Here is a 25,955-nt window from a genome sequence, read left to right as displayed (position 1 = left end):
GTCATGTTAATTAGTTTAGGGATTATGTTAATTAATCCCCTGTGTGTCGTGGCCTCTGTAGTTTGTTCCTTTGTTCCTTATGACAACGCACTAGACACTAGCCAAAATCGCCCATTAAATTACACGAATTAACTATAAACTAACCAGAAATCATGAATCAAACAATACCGCTGGCGCCATAGCCACTACATCACCAGAAAGACAGGTAGGCCGAGAGCCACGCCCAGAATAACGGTGATTGGGCGGAGGGAGTTGATTGGCACAAGCCCGGTTAAGATGGGATTTGCTGATAGGAGGAAAGATGGACTACAAAGAGGTGGCACACGCTGATTGGTGAAGCAGGCACGGGTGACGTCAGAGCCTGGTCGATAAAGGAACACGTGGGCTGACATTTTCTCTTCTTCTTGGTTTTTTCGGTTCTGCATCAATAGTTGGAACGGCGGACATTTTCCCTTCTCGGTTTGGGTCTGGTAGTGAGCGGTTGTGGGCTGGCATATTCTCTTCCTTCCCTCTGGCTCGCTCTTGCCTTCTCGTTTTTGGAACTCATAGTGGGCGGCCGTGTTCCGAGATCTTGTGAGTGGTCGAGAAGAGGCGAAAGAGCCGTAAAAGGAGAGCTGCGGTTTTTTTTCCAAGCAAGAACAATGAGCGCTGCTTACTCGCTGCAGCGTGATGAAGCCAGGAGTGAACAGCAGCGTGACGAAGCCAGGAGTGAGCGGCAGCGTGATGAGGCCAGGAGTGAGCAGATGTGCGGTGAGGCCTAGTAGCTCGCGAACGAGGGGACCCTGCTCCCTTGTTCCCACCAAGAACGGAACCGCATCCAGACTGCGCGCTCGGGACCTGGACGATTCCTGACGAGCCGCACCGGTCAAGCTGAGCTAAGTGCAATTAAATAACACGTTTTTATTTTACAGTTATATTTCCCATTGTCCGTATTTGATTCTGTGTGTGGGAGTGCTCCATTTAGGAATTTTATTGTTCCCGTGTTTTGTTTTGTTACCGGCATTCTTCAATAGAGCCGGTATTTTTGTACAGTCCATTTTCGTGTTGTTTGAGTTAATTTATACAGGAGTGAAGGCGTCGGGTGGAGGCCGTCCAGGTAAGTTCGTCATCCCCCTTTTCCCTCGCCTGTAACAAATACCGTCATCATTGGATTGAACGCCTTGGAGTAAAGCTCATTTGGTCATCCGTGCTACCATACGGTGTTCATCAAGGGTAGTCACACAACACATTATAGTAAATGTAATCGTAACACTAATCCCTTCATAGTGACTGCAAAGTTACTGCAGGTTAAAATATATCTCCGATATATTGAAGTTGGTTCAGATTTGTGTCCGGCCATCACACTACATCATTACGTCTATGATGTCATTACGTCTCTCTTCAACTAAAGTGTCAAAAAAGCCCACCTACGCCGCTGTTAGACTTTCGGTCTTGTTTTTATAAAACAAATTTTTTCAAGAATAGTGCTTTATTTATCTGACTTAGTTCATATGTTTAACAAAAATGGATTCAGTGATGTCATAACTGTGTCGGCCCAAAGTAACCCAAAGTTAGTATGAGTATTGTACACCGCTCCTTTCCTATGCCATCTCCAGGCACTGCATAACGTCATTGCCAGGCACCGAAGGGGGATCGGCAATGACGCACGCTGAAAGGGAGTACTCAGTTTTCACTCTGGTTGTTTGTTTGTTTTCTTGCTTGTTTGTTTGTCCGGACGATAACTCAGCCATCCTTTGAGCTTGGAAGCTAAAATTTAGGCACAATAGTGAGCAAGTACTTTGTCAAAAACGTTATTTTGTTTTTGGATTAATCAATTAATTGATGAGTTACTTAATTATTATCGATTAATTAAGTACTGATACATTTCCTTTCTCTTCTGACCATTATCTGAGGCACCTTTTGAGTTAGGAAGCTGATATTTGGACATGCCAATGACCAAGTGATTTGGCTGCAAAGGCTATTTTTGATTTATTGATTAATCAATTAATCAATTAATCTATTAATTGTTTAATTATTCGATTAATGACTATTTTTTTTTAAGTTACAGATTCGGATGAAATGGTGGTGTTTATGTGTTATATGAGCCAATTGATTAATTATTTAATTTTTATGATTATCATTTATTTATTTTCATTCTTATTTATTTATTTATTTATTTCCTCATCTGGGCAATATCTCAGGCAACTTTTGAGCTCAGAAGCTGATATTTGGACATGACAATTACCAAGTGATTTGGCTGTAAAGGGTATTTTTGATTTATTGATTAATTAATTAATCGATTAATTATTAAATTATTCGATTAATGACTTATTTAATTATTTTTTTAAAGTTAAAGATTCGGATGAAATGGTGGTGGTTTACGTATTATATTAGCCAATTGATTAACTTTTTTATGATTATTATTTATTTATTTTCATTATTAATCATTTATTTATTTTCTTTCTCATCTGGGCAATATCTCAGGCACCTTTTGAGCTCGGAAGCTAATATTTGGACATGACAGTGACCAGGTGATATGGCTATAAAGGATATTTTTGATTTATTGATTAATCATTTAATCGATTAATTATTTATTGATTAATCAATTCATTATTTTATTTTTTATTAATGACTTATTTAATTAAATTTCTAAAAGATACATCTTCGGATGAAGCACTAGTGGTTTAGTTATGATATTAGCCAATTGATACAGACAATATTTGATGATAATCTTTTATTGATTTTAATTTGCAATTAATCCATCAATTATTGTACACCTCTCCCTCCCAACACAGTCTCTATGAGCTGCACTGCGGTATTGCCGGGCGCCTGAGGCGCCCCGGCAATGCCTCGCTGTAGGATATTTAATTATTTGGCATGGGGGTGGTGTACTTTGAATATATCTGTACTTATGTTTATTATGTTTTAAAACTGTTACTTAATTGTCAAAACTCTTTTTTTCTTGTCTCTGATTCCTTAGATTATTGTTTATTTCACCATTTCTCTTCCACTATTTTATCTTTTTTTTTACATTTAACTTCATATAATGTATTTAATTTTTGGTATCTGTGTATTGTTTGGGGGAACATCATTCTTTCATTATTATTTATCTCTAATATAAACATTACCCAACTGATGGTATGTTCATTGTGATATTATTTGTGGTGTATTTTGATTATTTTGTCAAAAATGTTTTGATTATTTTGATTATTTGATTTTGATTTTGTGGTGAATCTCTCTGTTTTTATATTAGGATGTAATTCACGTGTAATTCGGCATGCTGTCATGATACGTGGAACTGAATAAACCTTTTTGAATGTAATATAATTGAAAATAAGGAAATTAGATTTGAGAATAAAATTTATCTCAAAGCAAAACGTTTGAAGAATAAATGTTTGTTTTTATAAAATGAAAGGCCCAGGATTGGAATTAGGAACAGACTTCAGCTGGTTGCTGCGCAGACTCAGATGTGTTAACTTCATGAGTTTATCAAATACTCCACTGGGTAAAGACTGAAGCTGGTTATTGTGCAGCCACAGTTCCTTGAGTTGGGTCAGTTTATCAAATACTCCACTGAGTAAAAGCCTGCAGCTCATTTTCCTTCCCTGAGGTTCAGATATATTAGTTACCCTGCGCTCGCTAAGCGAAAAGCAGGGTTATGCATTCGGTTCCGTACGTGTGGCATATGTGTGTCTGCATTTTAAAAATTCATTTTCTCGGCAACCGTTGGTCCAATTGTCACAAAAGTTTACCATAGGAGCGCCTCCGCCTGTAGGAAGTTTTTATTCATAGTTATGACATCATACGTCACGTTGTCACGTGGACACCATCTTGGAAAAAAGTAACACCTCTATATCTCCCAAACAGCTCAATAGAAAAATTTTCAACAAGGCTCATTGTCAAGTACTTCCCATGGAGAATAAGATATGTTAATGATGATGTCATCGCTACCTTCATTATGACGTCATAATTCGACAAGTATAACGTTTGCTTTTATCAGTATTAATTATTTTTTTTCTGTAGTTCTTGGTCCGATTGAGACAAAATTTTCACCAAAGGAGCGCCTCCTCCTAGAGAACATTTTAATGATAAATATGTCGTCATAGGTCACGTGGTATAGGTGCCATCTTCGAAAAACAAAAAAGCGTTGCACCTCTATATCTCCAAAATCGCTCCATGGAAAAACTTGAAATGTGGCTCATTGTAAAGAACTCCATATGGGGAATAAGTGTTAACAATGACAACATTCGTGCCTTAATTATAAAGTCATAATTTGATCGGGAAAACGCTTAGTCTGATCAGTTTCAAATTTCTTGAGCGTGATCTACACAACAATTATATGAGAGAATATCAACTTATGATGCCATCACGATCGTGGTCTGGCAGCCATATTGGATCAAGGGGAAAAAAACCTTCAAAAACAGAAGAGATGGCTCGCCCAAGTTAACCACAGGGTAAATATTGTTACGTTTGTGGGGGTAGATGGAGGAATCCCAAAGTAAAGATAGGATTGTAGAGTTATAGCATGGACCGTGGATGCGTAGGACACATCTAGATGTATTAAAGTAGGGAAACTGGAGCTTAAGATTGTTTTTGTGTCTTCACACGAGGGGTGAAGCTGTGTTGACTAGTTAGGGATTAAGGTTAGTTCTCCCAAGTACGTGATATTCCCTCTGTGATCTTGTCCCTACGTTTTTACAACTACAACCAGGCCAGCCATGCAAAGCCTCCATTAAACAACAATAACCGTCCACTGCATGCTGACATAGCCCGAAAACTGCCGATTGGACTAAGCTCCGCCTCCAAAAGAGCAGAGCTGGGAGGGCACGCCCCCGAAGTTCATGATTGGTTGAGAGGAAGGTAGGGTGATTTCAAAGCTCTTTGCAGTTGGTCAGGGCGATGTCAGAGCAAGATGCTTCAAGAGGAAGAACAGCATGTCTCACGCTCTCTCTCTTGGTGTGGGTTTTTGGAGGAGGAAGGCGGCGCCATTGTGTTGTCCTGGAGCTTGGAGTTTGGGGTACATTTTTGAAGAGAGTGGGGAGCTCTTGGCTGCGTGGGCAGCATTGTGAGATGTTGTTTTGGCTGTGGTGCTCTTCAGAGGCAGAGAAGGCCACGGGCAAAGCGAAGGAGGCTGTCCTGTCTGCTTGCCTCATGCCGGTGGCTACTTTGGGCATAGCGCAGCCACTATCTTGTGCCTGGTTCCCGCCGGAGGGACATCGAGCAATGGGCCTCGTCCCCAGGTGCAAACCTCACAAAGAAACTCGTGAGCCCAAAGCTAAGTGACTGCACCATAAAAAGGGAACATTTATTTTAGTTTGTCTTTCGCCTTGTATGTATTTGAGTCCATATGTGGAGGTACTGGGAAAAGGATGAATGAGATGTTACAGGAATGGCTGAACACTTGGGATAACATCAAGAGAGATGTTGCTCGAGTCCAACAGAGTCTGCAAGACGAGGTGAGTCAGTCCGTTAAGCTTCCCCAGGCCGAGATTAAGGTGACCCAGGGGACCCTCAGCATGAGCCACAATTGGGCACCGGAGGCTCCAAAATTGAATACCCAGCTGGGGGGGGGGGGGCGGTGGGTGTTTTGGCCCTGGGCTGGTTTCAGACACGGAGGAGTCAGGGAGAGGGGCCTTGGAAAAAACCATTCCCCTTGTTCATTTTGATGGGTCAGGGAGCTTCGAGGCTTTCCTAACACAATTTGAATGCGTGTCCCAGCTCAATGGTTGGGGGGAGCGGGAACGCATTGGGAATATGGTGGCGACACTGCAGGGGCCAGCCGAAGACGTTTTAAATGTGGTCCTAGAGGGAATATTGACCAGTAAAGGCATTTGCGACGCCTTCAACCATAGGTTTGGGAAGGGTGCAAGGTGCGACCTAGTCCAGGCACAGCTGCTTTATCGTAAAATACAACCTGGTGAAATGCTGCAGGAGCTGGCCCAGGATATTTACCAATGTGTGAGAATTGCGAAAAGGGACCTACCAGCACAGGCGTGGGATAAGCTGGCAAGAGAGAAATTTATGGCGGCTCTTCCTGACCCCGAGGTCCGAACTCTGGTGGAGTTGCAGGACCCGGCCACAGTGCAACGAGCAGCTGCATGCGCGGTGAGACTGACCTTTTTAACGAGGTCAAACCTCACACCAGAGAGGTCATCTGTGGCGGTACGCAGGTGGAGATACAGGATCAGGAAGAGAAGCAGGAAGAATCGGGCATTAACCGAAAACGGAATGCTGAGGGGGATCAGCTGGCAGCTGTCAAAATTGATGAGGGCTAAATTTGCAGTGGGTGAGTCACAGCAGTGTGGTCCAGGTTTGCCATCAGGATGACCTGATCTTCGTCGGCTTGGCCCGGGAGTAAGGGGTGCTCCGGCTGAGATTTCGAGGGGTCCATTCATGGGGACTTGTTTTAGGTGTGCGAGAAGAGGAAACTCACAGCGGTATTGTCGGGAACCACCTAGGCACCAACCTCCCAACAGGCTTCACAGCCCAGAGAGGAGAGGACCTCCTGAAGGACCACCGGATCCGGGGAGAGGGTCACCACCGAGGGTTGGTCTGACCACTGTAGGCTGTTTGGGAAACTAGAATGAGCCGAGCATACGGGGCCATGCTCTGCTGACAAGTGTGTGGAGAAGCGCCCTCCTTTGGTGAAAATAGTGAATTGTGGAAAAATTGGCATGGGTAATTTGAGGGTTAAATGTAAAATTGAGGGTGAGTTTTCTGAGGCCATGTTGGAAACTGAGGCCAGTGACACCATTATTAATCCAATTGTGTTCGACTAAAGTGTTGGAGGCCGGGGCAAAATTGATAGATTAGCAGAACCCAGTGTTCAACTGGCTACGGGGACAACGGCTCCCTCCTTCCCGCCTCGCCCCCCTTTAGGACCCGATTTTTTTTAATGCAGGGAACAAACGTTGGTATGTCATGGGTGGTGAACGGAATGTTGTGGTCAAGTTTCATCATAAACAATTAACATATGTTATTTTGGGATTTCTTTGGTATTTCATTTGATTATTGTCGTGCGACTCTCGGTTAACACCAGAAGGTCGCAGATAGGCCTAAACGGTTTATTCGGAGGCAACAACCAAACACGGATTTTACTATGTCGCACGGGAGTAAGAAGGAAAATGGAAGCTGTGCAAAAAGCTTACCTTGTGCGTCGACTGCAGCTTCGATTCTGCAAGGAAATTAATTCAACTGGGCACAGGTTTAACAGGGAATGGAAAATAATAGCCGGCGAAGCCAGTGTTGTGAATGAACGCGTACGTATTATGTTGAAAAGCCATATTTTGCTGGATCCCTTGAGAATTTCGAAGTTTTGACGCACCAAATCGCTCCATTGAGGCCGCCATCTTGCGGATGCGGACGTATGCATAAACATTTGCGAAAAAGTTCAATAGGAGTTTGTTTCACCCGTCTTTGTTTGATATACAATCTTACGCACCTCTAATTTGTAATTAAAATACTTTAAGACCAACCTCGTTCCCCGGGCCCGCATGGGCCCTGGTTATCTTCAACGAAAATCGTCACCAAACACCGGAACCAATGAGATTCGAGCAAATGAAAAAATATTTCAAAAAAGCTTTTTACCGCGTTTCGGAGGCTGAAAACGGCGTCAAATATTCTAAAATTGACAAAGAATAATTTTTTTGAAATCTCGCGGCCGTAGGGGTTAGTTTTTCACGGCCGGAAATATCCGAAGTTGAGACAGAATTCACCGAATTAATCAAGAAGGAAATTTTATAAATTTTAATCTCATCCAGAATGCAAATGGTGTAATTTTGAACTAGGTACGGTACCGACTACCCCTACCTATTACCAACTACCTAGTGCCGGATTAAGCCTCCGCTGGCCCGAAGGCACATTTTGAAATTTTAGAGAATTCCCTGAACAATTTAAATTAGATCTCGGGCTCATGGAAATGGACCCCAGACAAAAGATGAACTGATTCATGAACAAAATATTTAATACAAAAAAAGACAAATATTTAATGTGAAAAGAAACTACTTTCAAACTAGTTTAGTCTATACAATTTGCAGTGTATGAATATATGCATGACAAAATAATAATAAAAATTGACGAAAACTGCTTGTCCATTTTTGTGGCCGGATTTTTTGGCTGGCCCTAAGGCACATGCCTTGTCTGCCTAATGGTTAATCCGGCAATGCAACTACCTAACCTACTGATGCCATAATGCCGATAGTGGTAAAATAGTGGCAAGGGGCTTTGGCTTCGCCGGCTCATTGCGGCTTTGCAGTCGGGTACTAGTACAAGGGTTTATTGCAAAGAAAATCAGGACAGAAAAAAACATGCGTGGGTAATAAATATCCTTATCGGGACGTCCCCACACGACAGATTTCAGAAACGAGACACATGAATATGAATTAATAAAAAGAAAAACGTCCGTATGTAATTATAAAATGTTCTGCGGATGCAGCCTTAGCTCGTCTGTCGTCTTGCGTCCCCAAGCTCCGCCGCACACCACGAGGCCCCTTGCTCCAGCACCACAGCAATGCGAAGGCCCGAGCCAATGCCCACTCCGTTCGCACACGAGGCCCCAAAGCAGGAAAAGCACCGCGCGTCCAACGCAGTCTAGCGGCTCCAAGCGAGGTCGATCTTCATACACGATTGGCCTGCCATGTCCCAGTCAGCTCTCCTGAAGCAAACGTGCAAGACGCAAGCGAACTCCACTCGGGGTATGACTCAACTCAACTCGGGCTGCGCAAGACGAAGAAGAGCTGCAATAGCGAGCTACGCAAAATAAGAACCGGATGTGTTCTCTCCAGACCAACTCACTCGGCGCAAGACTTATACGAACCTCAGAGAGAAAATGGCGTTCGGCCCTTCCTTAAATAACCTTTTCGGTGACGTCAGCCTTGGCACGTTACCAACCAGTGACTTCCACCGAACCTTCCAGCTTCGCGCCTCTTGCACTCGTTGGCTGGAGATTCGCGCGCAGCGCGCCGACCAATCACAGGACCGTAGCGTGGCGATAGCTCGCAGCATGTAGCGTGGTGATAGCACGTAGCGTGTAGCGTGATGATAGCGCGTGGCACTCAATGTGGTTAGGCCTGTCGGAGGTGTAATTGGCGGCGGCCATTATCAGCGGTGCCCCGGCCTGGTTTCCTTCCAAAGTCATGTCAGGGGAAGGGAATCATTTAGTGTTGTGCTAGGGACCTATCTATGGTGTCTACAGGTGTGCATTGCCATAAGGGACAAAGGTTTGGCTGACCAGGTGAGACACACAGGGGCGCTACTCTTTAATCCCTAACTCTACTTAACACACGAACATCCTGGTATGCTCACAGGTATACTCTTACCCGACAAAACGCCTAAACATGAAACTTATTACAAGGTAGATTCCTTACCGCGACAGACGAAGCACGTTACCTACACAGATCTATCTGGCTCTACATATCACTACCCTACTGACATAACATTATATTGGTTGAAGTTTTCTCCGGTTATTAAAAAACAAACATCATTATTGGGGAACGTTTACCTTTAGTAGTTCAGGCCAAACAAATGAAAATATGTGAAATTAAAGGTTATTTATTCGAGACTCGAATATCAACAGAGATTAAGGAAGACACTTCAGCTGGTTGTTAAACATAGTGAGATACGTTACCTTGGTGAGTTTATCAAACACTCCATTGGGAAGAGACTGCAGCTGGTTGCTGTTCAGCCACAGCTTTGTCAGTTGTGTTAGTTTATCAAACACTCCATTGGGAAGAGACTGAAGCTGGTTCAGTAGTTTTATGACCTCCCCCACCAAAGGTGGACGGAGGTTGTTTTCACCCCTGTTTGTCTGCGAGCAGGATATTTCAAAAAGTTGTGGATGGATTATGTAATGCCAGTACTTGTAAAGGAGATGCCAAAAAGTGAGGCTCAGATCCAATCTGTTTTAATGCGGACAACGAACAGAACTCGGCCAAGATGGAGACTCGACCCGGGCCGGATGTGTAAGAGCATGACCCGGAAGCGCGATAGTGCCCCCTGCACGTACCTATCAATACAGGCCAGACTGGCGTAGGGTTACCACATTTGATTTTCAAAAAAAGAGGACAAAAAATAAATAATCAAGTACAGATACATTCAAAGTACAACGGCCCCAGGTAAAATAAATAAATAACATAATTATCCTCCAGCGTGTGGCATTGCTGGGGCACCTGAGCATATCTAAACCACCACCATTTCATCTGAACCTGTCACTTTCTGAAAATTAAATAATTAACTATTCAAAAACATGAATCAATTAATTGATTAATAAATAAATAAGTAATCGATTTATAAATAAGTAATCAGATATAGATTAATCAATAAATGAAAAATACCCTTTATAGCCAAATCACGGTCATTGTGTCCAAATATCAGCTTCTTCGCTCAAAAGGTGCTTGAGATAATGCCCAGATGGGAAAGGAAATAAATAGTACTTAATTAATCAACAATAATGAGGTGAAGAATCAATCAACTGATTAATAAAAAAGAGAAAATACCGTTTTTGCCAAAGCACGTTGTCACTATTGTGCCGAAATTTCAGCTTCCTTGTTAAAAGGATGGCCGAGATATCACCCGGACCAACAAACAAGAAATATGTCGTGCATCGCAGATACTTGCGAAATCACTAAAATAAATTGTTGGCCGATGATGACCTAAAAAATAATTGGTGGTTGAATTCAGTGACCTGGTATGTAAATCCTCTTAAGATTTCAAGTCAATCAGATGAAAATTGAGGATTTTAGAAATCTGGCCTATGCTGACCTTTTGGCCGATGTTGACCTTTTGGCCTATGTTGACCTCAAAAATACTTGGTGGTAAAATAATAATGTCATAATGGATATATTAGGGACAGCATTTCAAGATGTTATTCCAAAGGTAGAAATATAAGGAAATCTTTAACCTATGATCCATTTCCTGTATTATACATTGAAATAATTGTGAGAATATTGATAAAACTGTAACAATAATTACTATACAACGTCACAGGCTCAGGAAGTGGAGACTTCTGCTGTGCTGTTTCTCCGTGGATGATCCAACTCAACAAGTCAATCCATTCTATCTCATCCTCAATCTTACCCTAAGTACACATTACGGAGAACCACAACTTCCCTAAGTCACATCAATAAATATGTCAAACATCAACTCATTGGAACATATTTCCGCATTGCGGTTACATAGAAATCACGAGGAGAAACCACTCCACCAGTCCAATCTAACTACAGTATCTATCTTACAGATGCTGAAGTAACAAACATGACACAAACAACTAGAAGGGCACTCGGTAGAGTGCACACCTCCACCTGGCGAACAGGTTATGTTTTGTATCCCAATGATAGGCCGGATCTGGATTCCGACCTGAACCAAAATCAAATCAGCTTGTTCTTCTCACCAAACCAACTCATCCACCAAGTTTAGTCATAACTCGTCCATAACTTTTTCAAATATCATGATATCTTTCGCTTTTCACCCGATCACTCAATGGTGAACAATCACTTAAAAATCAAATAATTCTCGTATCCGAATCCATATTCAGATCTTCCCCAAAATCGAATCGATTCCTCTTTGTCGCACACACCACCTGTCCACCAAGTTTCGTCCAAATCCGTCCACAACTTTGAGATATCCTGCCATGTATTGTTTTTGGCCCGAACTATACCAATGGTGAAGAATCACTTTAAAAATCCACTAGCCGGATCCGAATCCAGATCGTCACCAAAATCGAATCATTTCGTCCTCATCACATACACTACCTGTCGAACAAATTTCGTCCGAATCCGTCCAAAACCTTTTCAGAGATCTTGTTCACAGACAGACAGACAGACAGGGGTGAAAACATAACCTCCATCCACCTTTGGTGGTGGAGGTAATGAAAGATTACCTTTAAACCCGTGGATATCCTTTACCTGAGGATGCCCAACAAAGGCCTGAGATTGTTGTTGTTTTTTGTATTCAATTTTGGGGCTTATGGACGATCCGACCTTTTCATTTCGCTCCGAGGTTGCCTTGAGGGCAATTATAGTCAAAACACAACACAAGTTCCATATAAATGTTTCCGGATGATAAAGAGTTCCCGCAACAATAAGTTATCATCACAATTTGAAATGACTGCAGGTGTCGAACAAGGTTGCATGCTGTCTCCATTACTGTTTTCAGTGGTGTTGGACTGGGTGTTGTAGAAAACAATTCGGCAGAGAAGGAACAGATGCCTTGGAGGAACCAATTTTAACAGCGAGACGCTTGATTAACTCTGCTTTGAGATGATGTCTGCCCGATGTCAAAGGAGATAGGGTCAAAAAGGATACACGGCAGGATATCTCAAAAAGTTGTGGGCGGATTTGGACGGACCTCGTGGACATGTTGTGCGTGTGTGACAAGGAAGAATCGATTAAAGTTTGGTCGAGATCTGAATATGGATTCGGATATGAGAATTATTTACTTTTTAAGTGATTCTTCACCATTGGAAGATCGGACTAAACCCAACATGCAGCAGGATATCTCAATAAAGTTATGGATGGATTTGGACGAAACTTGTTGGACCGGTTGTGTCAACGTCGTGTGTTAAGTAGAGTTAGGGATTAAAGAGTAGCGCCCCTGTGTGTCTCACCTGGTCAGCCAAACCTTTGTCCCTTATGGCAATGCACACCTACAGACACCATAGATAGGTCCCTAGCGCAACACTAAATGATTCCCTTCCCCTGACATGACTTCGGAAGGAAACCAGGCCGGGGCACCGCCGATGATGGCCGCCGCCAATTACACCTCCGACAGGCCTAACCACATTGAGTGCCACGCGCTATCACCACGCTACACGCTACGTGCTATCACCACGCTACATGCTATGAGCTATCGCCACAATACGTCATCGTTAAAACACCTGTTCCCCATGTGGAGTTCTTTACAATGAGCCACGTTTTAATTTTTTGCATGAGGCGGTTTTGGAGATATAGAGATGCAACGCTTTTAGGTTTTTCCAAGATGGCGCCTGTACCACATGACCTATGACATCATGATTATAATTATAATATTCTACAGGAGTCGCCGCTCCAATGGTGAAAATTGTGTCCATCAGACCAACAGTTGCTGAGAAAAAAAATTCATAATGATTCGATAAGTGTTGTACTTCTCAAATTATGACGTCATAACGAAGGCACCGATGACATAATCATGAACATATCTTATTCTCCATGGGGAGGAGTTGACAATGAGCCATGCTTCAATTTTTTCCATGGAGCAGTTTTGGAGATATGGAGCTGCAACTTTTTTCGATTTTTCCAAGATGGCGTCTGTACCAAGTGACCTATGCCGTCATAATTATCATTTTAAAAATTCCACTGGATGAGCCACTCATATTCTGAAAATTTCGTGTCAATCGGACTGACAGTTGCAAGGAATTTTTTTTTCATACTGATCAGATTAAGTGTTGTACTTGTCGAATTATGAGGTCATAATGAAGACACCGATGACATCATCATTAACATATGTTATTCCACATGGGGAGTACTTGACAATGAGCCATGTTTCAATTTTTTCCATTGAGCGGTTGGGAGATATAGAGGTGTAAACTTTTTCAAAGATGGCGTCCATACCACATGACCTATGACGTCATAATTATGAATAAAAAATATTCCCCAGGCGGAGGTGGTCCTCTGGTAAAAAATTTCGTGTCACTTGGGCCAACGGTTGCCGAGAAAATGTATTTTTTATAAACCAGACACTTACGCCACATGTACACACGTATGCACATACGCATCCGAATGCTTAACCCTGCTTTTCGCTTTGCGAGTGCAGGGTAATGAGCATACATGTCACATACACACACACACACACACACACACACACACACACACACACACACACACACACACACACACAACATCCTGTGCAACAATTCACCAATCAGAAGGGTTGACAGGTTTACGTTTCTGGAGTTCATTGTTACCTTGGCACAAGATGTAATGAATCAGTCAATTATTGCACACCTCTCCCTCCCAAAACGTGTGTGCTGTATGGCGTCATTGCTGGGCACCGAAGGGGGCCCGGCAATGACGCGCGCTGGAAGGGAATACTCAGTTTTCACTCCGGTTTCTTGTTTTCTTGTTTGTTTGTTTGTCCGGGCGATATCTCAGCCATCCTTTGAGCTTGGAAGCTGACATTTTGTCACAATAATGAGCAAGTGCTTTCAAAAAAACTAGATTTTGTTTTTCCATGAATCAATTAATTGATTAGTTACTTGATTATTAATCAATTAATTAAGTACTTGTTTATTTTCTTTGTCATCTGGACAATATCTCAGGCACCTTTTAAGTTAGGAAGCTGATATTTGGACATGCCAATGACCAAGTGATTTGGCTGTAAATGGTATTTTTGATTTATTGATTAATTGATTAATCGATTAATTATTTAATTATTTTATGAATGAAGTGATCAATTTAATATTTTTAAAGTTGCGGATTCGTATTAAAAGGTGGCAGTTGAGGTATTTTATTAGTCAATTGATTGATGATTTAATTATTTTATGATTATTATTTATTTATTTTCATTATTAATCATTTATTTATTTTCTTTCTCATCTGGGCAATATCGCAGGCACATTTTGAGCTAGAAAGCTGATATTTGGACACGACAGTGACCAAGTGATGTGGTTATAAAGGATATTTTGGATTTATTGATCAATTAATTATTTAATTATTTTTGATTAATGACTTATTTGATTAATTTTCAAAAAGTTATAGCTTCGGATGAAACAATGGTGGTTGAGGTATGCTGTTAGCCAATTGATTAATAAATTATTTTACGATTACTATTTATTGATTTTAATTATGAAATTAATCAATCAATTTTATTGTACTCCTCTCCCTTCCACTACCGTCTTTATGTGCTGTGCGGTGCTCCGGCAATGCCGCGCACTGCAGGATATTATTTATTTATTTGGCATGGGGGCGGTGTACTTTCAATGTATCTGTATTTGTGTTTTTCTAACTTTCGTGAGGGGTTGGGTGTTATTTGGTCCCATCCAACTTGTTATGTAACTTATTATAAACTTCGTTTAATTTGTGACATCAAACCAAACCATGACACACTGTTTGGCTCATTTAGGGAAACCTTTGGTATTATTTTTGACTCAATGAAAAGGAAAAACTAATTCAAAAGGTGATAATCAAAAAAGTTTTGATAATGTTTAATCTAACACTCTTGCTGCTTGTTTTACAACTTGTGGAGTTTATCAAACATTCCACTGGGAAGAGACTGCAGCTGGTTGGTGGACAGCCACAGCTTTGTCAGTTGTGTTAGTTTATCAAACACTCCATTGGGAAGAGACTGAAGCTGGTTCAGTAGTTTTATGACCTCCCCCACCAAAGGTGGACGGAGGTTGTTTTCACCCCTGTTTGTCTGTCTGCTTGTTTGTCTGCGAGCAGGATATTTCAAAAAGTTGTGGATGGATTATGTAATGCCAGTACACTGGGAAGAGACTGCAGCTTATTATCCCTCAGGGTCAGAACCGTCAGTTTGGTGAGTTTATCAAATACTCAATGAGGAAGAATTTGGAGCTTGTTTAGTGCCAGATCGACATATGTTATATTCCATGTATTTTGAGAGGAATGAACTTCAAATGAATTGAGTTAAAAAGATCAATATAAAATAAATCTGGAAAATGCAAAATGTTTGTAGAATGTGATGATCTAACTTTAACTCTGCACATGTATCATACACTCCGCAAAAGTATCATACACTCTGCACATGTATCGTATACTCCGCCCATGTATCGGACACTCCATCCAAGTATCGTACACTCCGCGCACGTATCGTATACTTCGCCCAAGTATCGTACACTCCGTCCAAGTATCGTACACTCCGCGCACGTATCGTATACTTCGCCCAAGTATCGTACACGCCGCGCATGTATCATATACTCCATCCAAGTGTCTTACACTCCATCCAATTATCGTATACTCCGTCCAATTATTGTACACTCCACACAAGCATCGTACACTCCACGCATGTATCGCACACTTTGCCCAAGTATCAAAGACTCCGCCCAACTATCGATTCATTGCTGAGATCCGTGATTGTGAATGTTCGAATAAATGATCAATACCTTCACCATCGACTGTTTTCCATGTGCTTTGTTGAGATTCAGTTTTGTTTTTGCATTTTAATTTATTATTGTTATTATTATTATTATTATTATTATTATTATTTCCATTATTCTATTGTGCATTTTAATTGATCTGATTTTGTGAATTTTTTTGTTTGATTTGTTTCTCCATCTGTTTGAACAGCTTCATCAATTCCACACATTTATATTCGGAACTTTTATTGATTTATTTCACTTGTTAAATTGTGCATTTTTGTTTTTCTAAATCAAATTATTCATCACAATTGTTTATTTCTCACCGAGTTATTATGAATGGACATATTATCATTACAACATATTACTATTAATATTAAGTTGATTTTTATAACCATTTTTAGCACAAGTTCAGCAGAACCGTTGGCATGTGTTCAATCTGTACAAATTTAATGAATTATAAAAAGTTCCCAAAAGAAACATGATTTATAAGAAATAAATGATGAAGCAGTTTGTATTAACACAAGGGGTAACGGTCGAAGTCTATTGAGACAAAAACAAATTGCTTATCTTCATCACATTTTATATATTAATTGTTCTTTTTGTTCCAGATCAACTCCAGGTTTGGGATTCATAATCTTGTGATTGTTTTGTTACTTTTAGAATAATCCATTTGAACCACATTTTTAAACAAATATAATTATTGATTGTTGTTGGTGTTTTATTTCCGAGTGTTACTGGTTGCTATTTCCATGTTATAGTTGTGTTATAATAAAATAGTGAGATTCGTATTCTCCCGTAAAGCTTTCTTGGTGCTTCCCATATTTCTAACTCGAGATGTACTGCAAGCTGGTCAAGGGATCAAAAATCCCATGAGGAACAGACTTCAGCTGGTTCGTGTTCAGTTGGATATATTATCGAGTAATCAAAGTCACAAAGACAATCTTCTGAATTAAATAAGAATAATAAAATGAGTTGTTAACAACCAATATATTTATATGAGAATACAAAACCCTTCACCTGTCATTTTGGTCACAGTGGCCTTCATCAAGGATTATGCAATGCCTTGTTTTCCTTTATCTGAAACACTTTTTAAACACGGGAGTTCATAGATCACGATACCCCGCACAGTGTTCCAGTTTATATAGGGAGGCCTTGCAGTTTGCAGGGGTTACATTCTTGAAAATTACGCTGAAACGCAAATAATCGCTGTGCAAACTTAGAGGGGTAATGGGGAAAATAGGGTTAGGGACTTCAACGGTAAATTTTGTCCAAACTCAACCCTTAATTAACATGTTTGTGCATTGTTTTTGTGTTATTTATTTTCATGAATAAAAGTTCTTAAAAATGTAAAATAAATTATTGTTTTTCTGTTTTAAGAACATAAAATTTATTTTGTTTCGTTACTAAGATCATGAAACTTACCTGCAATAATAATGGTAAACTTGATCCAATAATGCAATGGCGATGTTGATGATGGCGAAAATACAGACGAGTTCAATAGTTCATGGAGATGATGATGATGATGATGATGATGATGATGATGATGATGATGATGATGATGGTGATGATGATGATCGAGGATTTCTGAGGGGTTATTGTGTTGACGGAACTTGTCAATTATGTGTATAAATGTGGAAAATAGTTTGCCAACCCGCGATTATTCGAGTGCATTGTCCGCGATCTGCAAACCTTGCGCCAATAAATTCATCACAAGAGACCAAATCAATAAAGGGGAAACCGACGAACAACAAAACCCTCATGAACTTCAATATTGATCGGTTTGTGGGGGTAGGTGACGTAATACCTCAGTCCATATATAATTGCATAGGTTTAGAATGCTCTGATATCGCGAAGAAGAAGAAGCCCACCTTCATGTAACTAAGTAGACAACCCGTTAGGCCGAATGTCAGTGTAAGCGTTTGTGTGTCTTCATACAAGGGGTGCAACTATGCTAATTAGGTCGGGCTTAATAATAATCCGGAGTGTGTAATTGCCCTTGTGATTTTTCCCTTTGTTCTTAGAACACTCACTCGCCCAGCCATGCAATCGGCACATAATTACAATAATCGCCCACAGTACCCAGGCATTATGACCCCACCCAGCCAAACATTCTCGATGGGCGTCAAGAATGACCATGAGGTCACGCCCCGAATGAGGATTGGTTGAGGAGCGATGGGGTGATTGAATAGTGCATGGTGATTGGAGTGAGCGTGACATCAGAGGGAACCTTCGAGAACGGAGGAAGAAAAGCGAATGCCCCACCATTTTCTCTCTCTCTGGTGCTGGCTGCGTGGCGGACGGTCGCATATTGCTCTCCCTCTGGCGGTTGCATTTTCCTGTCTCGTGTGTGCTTGGGTGTGCTTGTGAAAGAAAAGTCTGGGCAAGAGCTGTTCAGGATAGAGTCAGTATCACGAGGGGAGTGTTGCGGAGCTTTGTGGAGCGTGGAACCACCGGACGAGGAGGACGGGTTTCTGCCGCTTCATGGCTCAGGGTGCCGTGTGGCAATTCACGCCATCTTGTGCGCTCCCTCGCAGAGACTCGGGGACCATCCACGCTTGTCCTCGTTGAAGCAGGCTGAATATCGGCCACCTCACCACACCATTCTCTTTTATTTTATTTCTCCCTGTGTCTGTATATGAGTCTGTAAGTAGGGTCCCTCCCTCATTGAGGAATTTTAGTTTACCATGCATTCATTTTTATTGCCTGCATTATTTTCATTAAACCCATTATTTATTGCATTAATTTGTCTGCCTGTCTTGTACGTTTATTTGTTCGTGGGTTCGGATAAACCCCCGTTGCATCCGTCTGTGCAGGTAAGGACCTCGGTATTCCTCCCCCGCACGTGCCAAAGAGATACCACCGCTATATTTTGGGGTATATGCCTCAGAGTTAAAGCTTGTTTTTGCCATCCATCACCCTGAGGTCTTCATTACAGGGTAGATGCGACAATATAAATAAAACAAGACAGATAGTCTAACAACAGCATAGCCAGGCTTGCATTTGCTGAATGGAGGACCTGCTGTCCCAAAGTCATGTGACCAGGTCCTCAGCTCTGGTTGGTGGACGTTTGTGAGGCACATACATATTTCCATGCACCGGACCGTCAAACGCTGTTCCACATGTCATTGTCCTTTGGGCTATGCCATAAAAATGCTTTTAAAGATCGTTTTAAAAGTCCAGAAGTTTAGCGTGAATGAGGCAGTCTTATACACCAACCAAACTGATACACTGTAATAAGACGATGTTGAACAACAATTTAGGAGATGGGGGCTTCATTTATCACAATCGAATGCATGTTTCCTCACAATAAGCTTCCTGTTTGGAATGATTTTCAATTTTATTTGACTGACAGGCAGGAAGACAGAGTAAAAAAATTATATAACTTTTCTCTGCGCATGCGCGATCGGGACAAATTCAGACAACTTACGGTGAAACGACAAACTTGTCTTCCTTTTCATGTTGCAATTTGTATTCAAAATATAACATTCAATGAAATGAAGTTGTTCTTCGCCAATATCCTGCCTTTACATCCGCCGCAAAGGCAGGCTGGGGCAACGTCGCACATGTTATAGGTGGTGTAATCGCTGATGGCAAGTCGAAGGGCTGGTGATCACGCACCGCACCATGCTCCGCGCCACACACCGTACCACGGACCAGACCATGCAGCTAACCAGGTACTGGACCATGCTCCGTCCAACGCTTCGGCCGATGCTCTGCGGCCTACGCCCCGCCGCACGCCTCGCATCCTCCTACCCGTACCCCCGGCCAGTGCAGACGCGCACCGTTGGTGTGGCTTTGGTAAATTTTTCCCTCAACCCTCCGTTTGTTCCCGAACCTTACCCTCGGTGACAACCGGCACCACACCCATCCGATCGACCACACCCATGATTCCACCACACCCATCCATCCGATCGACCACTCCCATTTTATTGCACCACACCCATTTGATTGCACCACACCCATTATTTAAAGAAAAAATGTGAAAAATGTTACAGTAAATATTTAAAAATTGTCGTATCTGCTGGATCATAAACTGATAATTAATCATAAATTGATGACAGTTAGACAAACATTAACCAATAATTGCACAACACCACTTTTTGTTTAAAGTGCACGGGGTTATAAGTTTAGCATGAAAAGCATTGCAGGTTATTACATGTATAAATAGCATTTTAAAATGGGTGGAGTTTTCCTCTCTGGTCACCCCGCCCATGGAGCTGCCCCAATAAAAAGAAATGTGTGATGACACTTCCAGCTCCACCGCACATTAATCTGCCATGGCTGACACACACTGGCCGGACAGATCATGATGGCCTTTTGCACACGTGACATGTGTGCCTCTCATGAGAAGTTCTCACCTATTAACCCCACCAACTAACATGAGGTATTAATGCCCACAAATAAAGGTCTAACCCATCTATGAATTACATACACTGCCTCCTCAGCATCACATGTAACAAACGACTGAACCTTCAAATAAATTCCCTGTTACATGGCAATCTTACCGCTACTCAAAACACACAGTTCATATGACACTTACGAAAGTCTAGCTATGGATCTTCCATGTAGCAACATATATATGTCATGGAAATCAATCAGGTCCACAACTTTGTCCCATAGGTAGGTTTAATCTCAATTAGATCTCTGGCATCATCCTGTAAAAATACAATCATGCAATAGATATCAGGATCTTGGTATCATACAGAGAGGACCGATAATAATAGTCAAAGCAAGCGAGTCGAGTATATATGTGCGAGTCTAGCATATACGTACCATTCAAGACTACATGTAAAGTAAATGTCACAGGAGTGGCTCAGCGTCGCGGATGTCCCAGGTTTTATAGACGCCCTTCAGTGGCTGAAGCGAGTATCTCTCCTGGGTTCAACTTTGGTATAATTTCACTACCTTCTGCCCGCCGTTAGAACTATACTGCCGCGAGGCAGATCGCAAACATGCGTCAGCATTAATTGATTGGGGTACGTCATGCCATGTCAGTCGGTCCACCCGTAGTGGTCGGGGTGGCAAACTACCCTGCCAGCCCGCATCCGGAAACTACCGGGTACGGCGTCCCCAAGCCCGGAGTCCCCTGCGTCGGAGTAGCCGCTGGAGGCAGGTGTCGGAGGGGGCACCTCAGAGCCTTCAGGCAGGGGTGTAGGTGACGACAGAGGTGACGGCAAAGGTTCCATAGAGGAAGCTTCGGTAGAGTCCATAGACTCGTAGATCGGTTCGTCGATATCCCAATAAGGGTCGATGACCCCACAAGGGGCGAGATGGTGTACGGAGACAGTGGACTCGCGTCCATCTGCCGTCAGCACACGAGCATGCTCGGGATTAGCCTGGAGTACCTGCACCTTATCCACAAAGGGGTCGTACTTGCTCGTGCGCACCGCTCGTTTGAGATAAGCCGGCCCCGGCTCAGCTAGCCAGCTGGGTAAAGATCGGATACTACCCGAGCTTCTAGGGTGGTGGAACAGTCTTTCGTGAGGAGTCTGGTTGGTGGCCGTACATAGGAGAGCCCGGATCGAGTTCAGAGCCGCAGGTAGCGACCAAGCCCATTTATCGAGACCCCGGCCGAGGGTCCGGAGGCTTAGCATGACGGCCCTCCATATAATCCCATTGAAGCGTTCGATCTGCCCATTCGCCTGGGGTCTGTACGGTGTGGTGTAACTCGAAGCAACATTATTTTGGAGCAAATAACCTCTCACCTCCTGCGAAAGGAACACCGCACCCCGATCGGTATGCATGTAGGCCGGATACCCAAACATAGAAAACAAATTCTGCAGGCACCATATGACCGTGGCAGCCGTCATATCCCCGCACGTGTAAGCAAAAGGGAATCGCGAGTACTCATCAACGATAGTGAGCAGATAACGAGAGTTGCTCGACACCGGCAGCGGTCCTTTGAAATCCATTGCCAATCTCTCCCACGGTCTAGTAGCCCTAACCAGCGTCCCCATGGGAGGGTTGTAAAAACGCGGTTTGAGTTCCGCACATATAGCGCAGTCACGGCAGATCCGGCGGATGTCTTCAATCGAGTACGGCAGATTACCACTATGCACAAAATGAGCGAAACGCGCCACCCCTGGATGACACATAGTGTCGTGCAAAGTGCGCAGCCCCTCCAAAGTTACAATCCCCGCGCACGTAGCCGGGCTCGATAAGGCGTCGGCGACCAGGTTATCCTTCCCCGGGCAGTATTTGATGGTGTAGCAGAAGTCGGTGAGTTCGATACGCCAGCGAGTGATTTTCTCATTCTTAATACGTTGAGCATGTAAGGTGTCGTACATGAACGCAACGCTTTGTTGGTCCGTGATGATTTGGAAGCATCGCCTGAGTAAGTACGGTCGCCATCGCCGAATCGACTCGACGATCGCGTACGTTTCCTTTTCGACAGACCAATGCCTCCGCTCAGCGGAGGTGAGAGTCCGTGAAAAGAAAGCCACAGGGCGCCCCCCCTGGGAGAGAGTCGCCGCTATCGCATGATCCGAGGCATCACTTTCTAAGACTAAAGATTCGCTCTCGTCGATCGTCGCCACAGCGGTGCCAGCGATGTTGGCCTTAAGGCCCCCGAAGGCCGCCAAGGCGGCCGGGCTCATGGGGAACGTGTCGCAGGCCACGATGGGGCGGAGCTTCACGGAGAAATTTTGCACCCACTTCGAATAGTGGGCGAACAGCCCGAGAGCATGCTTCAGCAAAGCTCGATCGCCGGGCGGGGCCATATCGGGCAAAGGTCGCAGACGCTCCTTATCCGGGGAGACTGAGCCATGGGTCACGGTGTACCCCAGAAGATCTATCATGCGTTGAGAGTAACGACACTTAGCCTCATTCATGGTTCGGCGATACCTATGCGCGACCTCGAGGAAGCGCTTCAGATTAGCATCGTGTTGCTCCTGGTCATACCCACAAACCGTAAGATTGTCCAGATAGACAAAGACATCTGTCAAGTTCTCCTTAGTAATGAGGTCGTCCATAGCCCTCTGAAAACAGGCGACCCCGTTCGTCACCCCAAAAGGTAATCGGGTGAACTGGTATAACCTTTGACCTGATTCAAAGGCGGTATAGATGCGATCAGCCCTAGAGATGGGGATCTGATGATACGCACTACGCAGATCGAGAGTGCTGTAGACGGAGTACTGGGCCACCAGTCGTACTAGCGCGTCCATCCCCGGTAAAGGGTAGGCGTCCAGCTGTGTAAAGCGATTAACCGTCTGTGAGTAGTCGATTACCATGCGCCGGCGATGGGCCTCACTTCGCACCACTAAGACCTGGGCCTGCCACAGCGAACGGCTAGGTTCGATAACACCGTCCTTTAAGAGTTGGGCCGTTTCTTCCGCAATGAATTGCGCGTCCGCTCGTGAGTAGCGCCGCGATTTTACCGCTACAGGAGTGCAGTCAGTGGTCAGGTTGGGGAACAGCGAAAGAGGCTCAATTTCCATTTTCGCGAGCGCACACGCAGCAAGCGTGTCCGTCCCACCGAATTCAATTTCCAAACGTCCATGTCGCTTAAGAAAATCGTGTCCTAACAGGATGTCAGCACATAAGGCAGGCAAGACCATGAGATGTACATCGGAAAACATGCGTCCCTTTATCACAAGTTTCAATCGACATTCCCCCTTCGTGCTGAGCCGAAGTCCATGGGAGGCCATGAAGATCCGTCGTGTAGTCCCGATGACCGGCCACCCATGTTGATGCACCAGCCACTGATCGATGAAACTATCCGTAGATCCCGTGTCGACTAGGGCCCGCGCAAAAATGCCTTCGACCAAGAGCGGGATAATGGCCTGATCAAGGCCAGAAGATCCGGCAGGTATTGCGCCGTCCGAGCGAGAAGATCGCGCCTCGCGCGTGGATCCCACACCGGCTGCAGTTTTCCGGTCGTTTGAGGAGCCTCCGGCGGGCCCCCGTGCCAAACGCATAGTTGGTCGTGTCGGACCAAGAGCGTGTAGTTCGTACGAGCCGCCGTCAGATGGCGATCGTGTCACGTGCGCAAGATCGCAGTCAATTGTACTTTCATGTGCTCGATCAAGAGCGTGTAGTTCGTCCGAACTGCCGTCAGATGACGCTCGTGTCATGTGCAGCATTTGTTGCACAACAGGAGGAGCTTTCGAAGCCGGAACTTTTTGTTTGTTTGAGGAGGGCGTTCGAACACCAGTCAAGGTCGGTCGCTCCGCGGCCGGTCGCGTTCGCGCCATTTGTTTCGGCGGCCCGGTGTATCTCACCAAGGACGTGCATGCAGCCAGGGGCCCGCGAGGAGGAGGACCGCTCATCAAGGCCGGGTGAGGCGCCCCGCTCTGTGCTCGGTCCGTTGGCTTGGCGATAAGCCCATTCAAGGTCGCGCGTGCTCGTGTGCCCCGCGCGGCCTTCTTGCAGACTTTAGCAAAGTGTCCTTTTGTAGAACACAAATGGCATATGGCTTCCCGAGCTGGACACGCTGACCTGGGATGCTGTCGGTTGCCACAGAAGTAACACATCGCGTTCCGGTCAGGCCTGGGCCTGGCTGCTGTGGCTGCTGCCAGGCCGGAATCCGAGTCCACCTCGGGAGCGGCCAGGGGCTCGGCCATAGTCGAGCCCGCACCCGTATCCTCGGCGGTAGCCATCTCTGGTCGCGCGAGTTGAGAAGTCCCCGCGACGATCCGTGCGTGGTCATAAGCGGTGGATTGTTCCCGGGCCTCAGTGTAAACGTCTTGAGTACTGTCCGCGAGGGGGTGCCGCAGCTCCTGAGCGAAGCGATCGATCGACTCGGTTGGCTGTTGACGCCGCGTGGCGAGCAGATACCTGTTGTACACCACGCTCCGTTTCTTAATGTTGAGTCGCTTTAGCTCTTCCACGGCGGCATCGTACGTCGTACATCGTGCGATGCTCCTGTAGACGTGGTGGTCGACTTTGGTCTGTAGCACAGACAGCTTCGTTTCAGAGGTGGGAACGGCATCCTGGGCGCCGAACTGGTTCTCCAGCGTTTTGAGCCAGTGAGTGAACACCGAGCCCGAATCCTCAGCTTGTGGGTCGGCGCCGAGTGTCGGTACATTGATCATCTTGTGTCCCGCCATTTCCGTAGATCTGAATTGAGATTAAGTGTCGTGGAAATCAATCAGGTCCACAACTTTGTCCCATAGGTAGGTTTAATCTCAATTAGATCTCTGGCATCATACTGTAAAAATACAATCATGCAATAGATATCAGGATCTTGGTATCATACAGAGAGGACGGATAATAATAGTCAAAGCAAGCGAGTCTAGTATATATGTGCGAGTGTAGCATATATGTACCATTCAAGACTACATGTAAAGTAAATGTCACAGGAGTGGCTCAGCGTCGCGGATGTCCCAGGTTTTATAGACGCCCTTCAGTGGCTGAAGCGAGTATCTCTCCTGGGTTCACCTTTGGTATAATTTCACTACAATATATATATTCGAGACAGCCGTGGAAAAATCCACGTTTAAAAGAAAATTAAATGCAAAAAGTGAGTTTACAAAATGTACAAACTATTTTTTTTTTAAACACTCGCTCACAATTATGCAAGGTAATACCGTGGTAAAAGAGGGAATGAAGTATTGTGGCGGACACGATGGCGCTGGCACGGTGACATCATTCTGCGCACCAAGAGGGTGTCGGCCACGCCTGAGGGGTAGGCATGGCCTCGGGATATACACGGGGCGCGCAGCCCCGAGCACCTCAGTGCTATAGTTGAGCTTTGTAATAAAGACACTTTTTTGGTTACCTGCGTTGTTGCTTCTCTTCTTGGCTAACAAGTCGTGCGCATAGCACCGCACTTCACTGGTGACCTCGACGCTGGTTCAGCCGCCGCTGACCAACAGAACGCGCCATGGCCAACAACGCGGTAGCGGTGAAGCTCCCCGAGTTTTGGGAAGCTCAGGCCAAAGTATGGTTCGTGCAGGCCGAGGCACAG

The 25,955-nt window shown here is 44.2% G+C and overlaps 1 protein-coding gene across 1 annotated transcript in view; it reads right to left on the bottom strand.

The window, feature by feature from the left end:
- Positions 1–25,955, bottom strand: part of LOC137428299 (uncharacterized) — a 71,333-nt gene that overhangs the window by 18,544 nt on the left and 26,834 nt on the right. Inside the window, exons 4-7 of the mRNA XM_078777447.1 lie at positions 15,185–15,307; positions 15,057–15,063; positions 9,570–9,739; positions 3,417–3,564 (exon numbers count right to left, since the gene is read on the bottom strand). Coding sequence (XP_078633573.1) covers positions 3,417–3,564; positions 9,570–9,739; positions 15,057–15,063; positions 15,185–15,307 — 448 coding nt within the window. The remainder of the gene's footprint in view (positions 1–3,416; positions 3,565–9,569; positions 9,740–15,056; positions 15,064–15,184; positions 15,308–25,955) is intronic.

Source organism: Myxine glutinosa, chromosome 5 (assembly GCF_964187855.1).
Source record: "Myxine glutinosa chromosome 5, kmMyxGlut1.1, whole genome shotgun sequence".
NCBI lineage: Eukaryota > Metazoa > Chordata > Myxini > Myxiniformes > Myxinidae > Myxine > Myxine glutinosa.
This window is presented reverse-complemented; position numbering and strand designations above follow the sequence as displayed.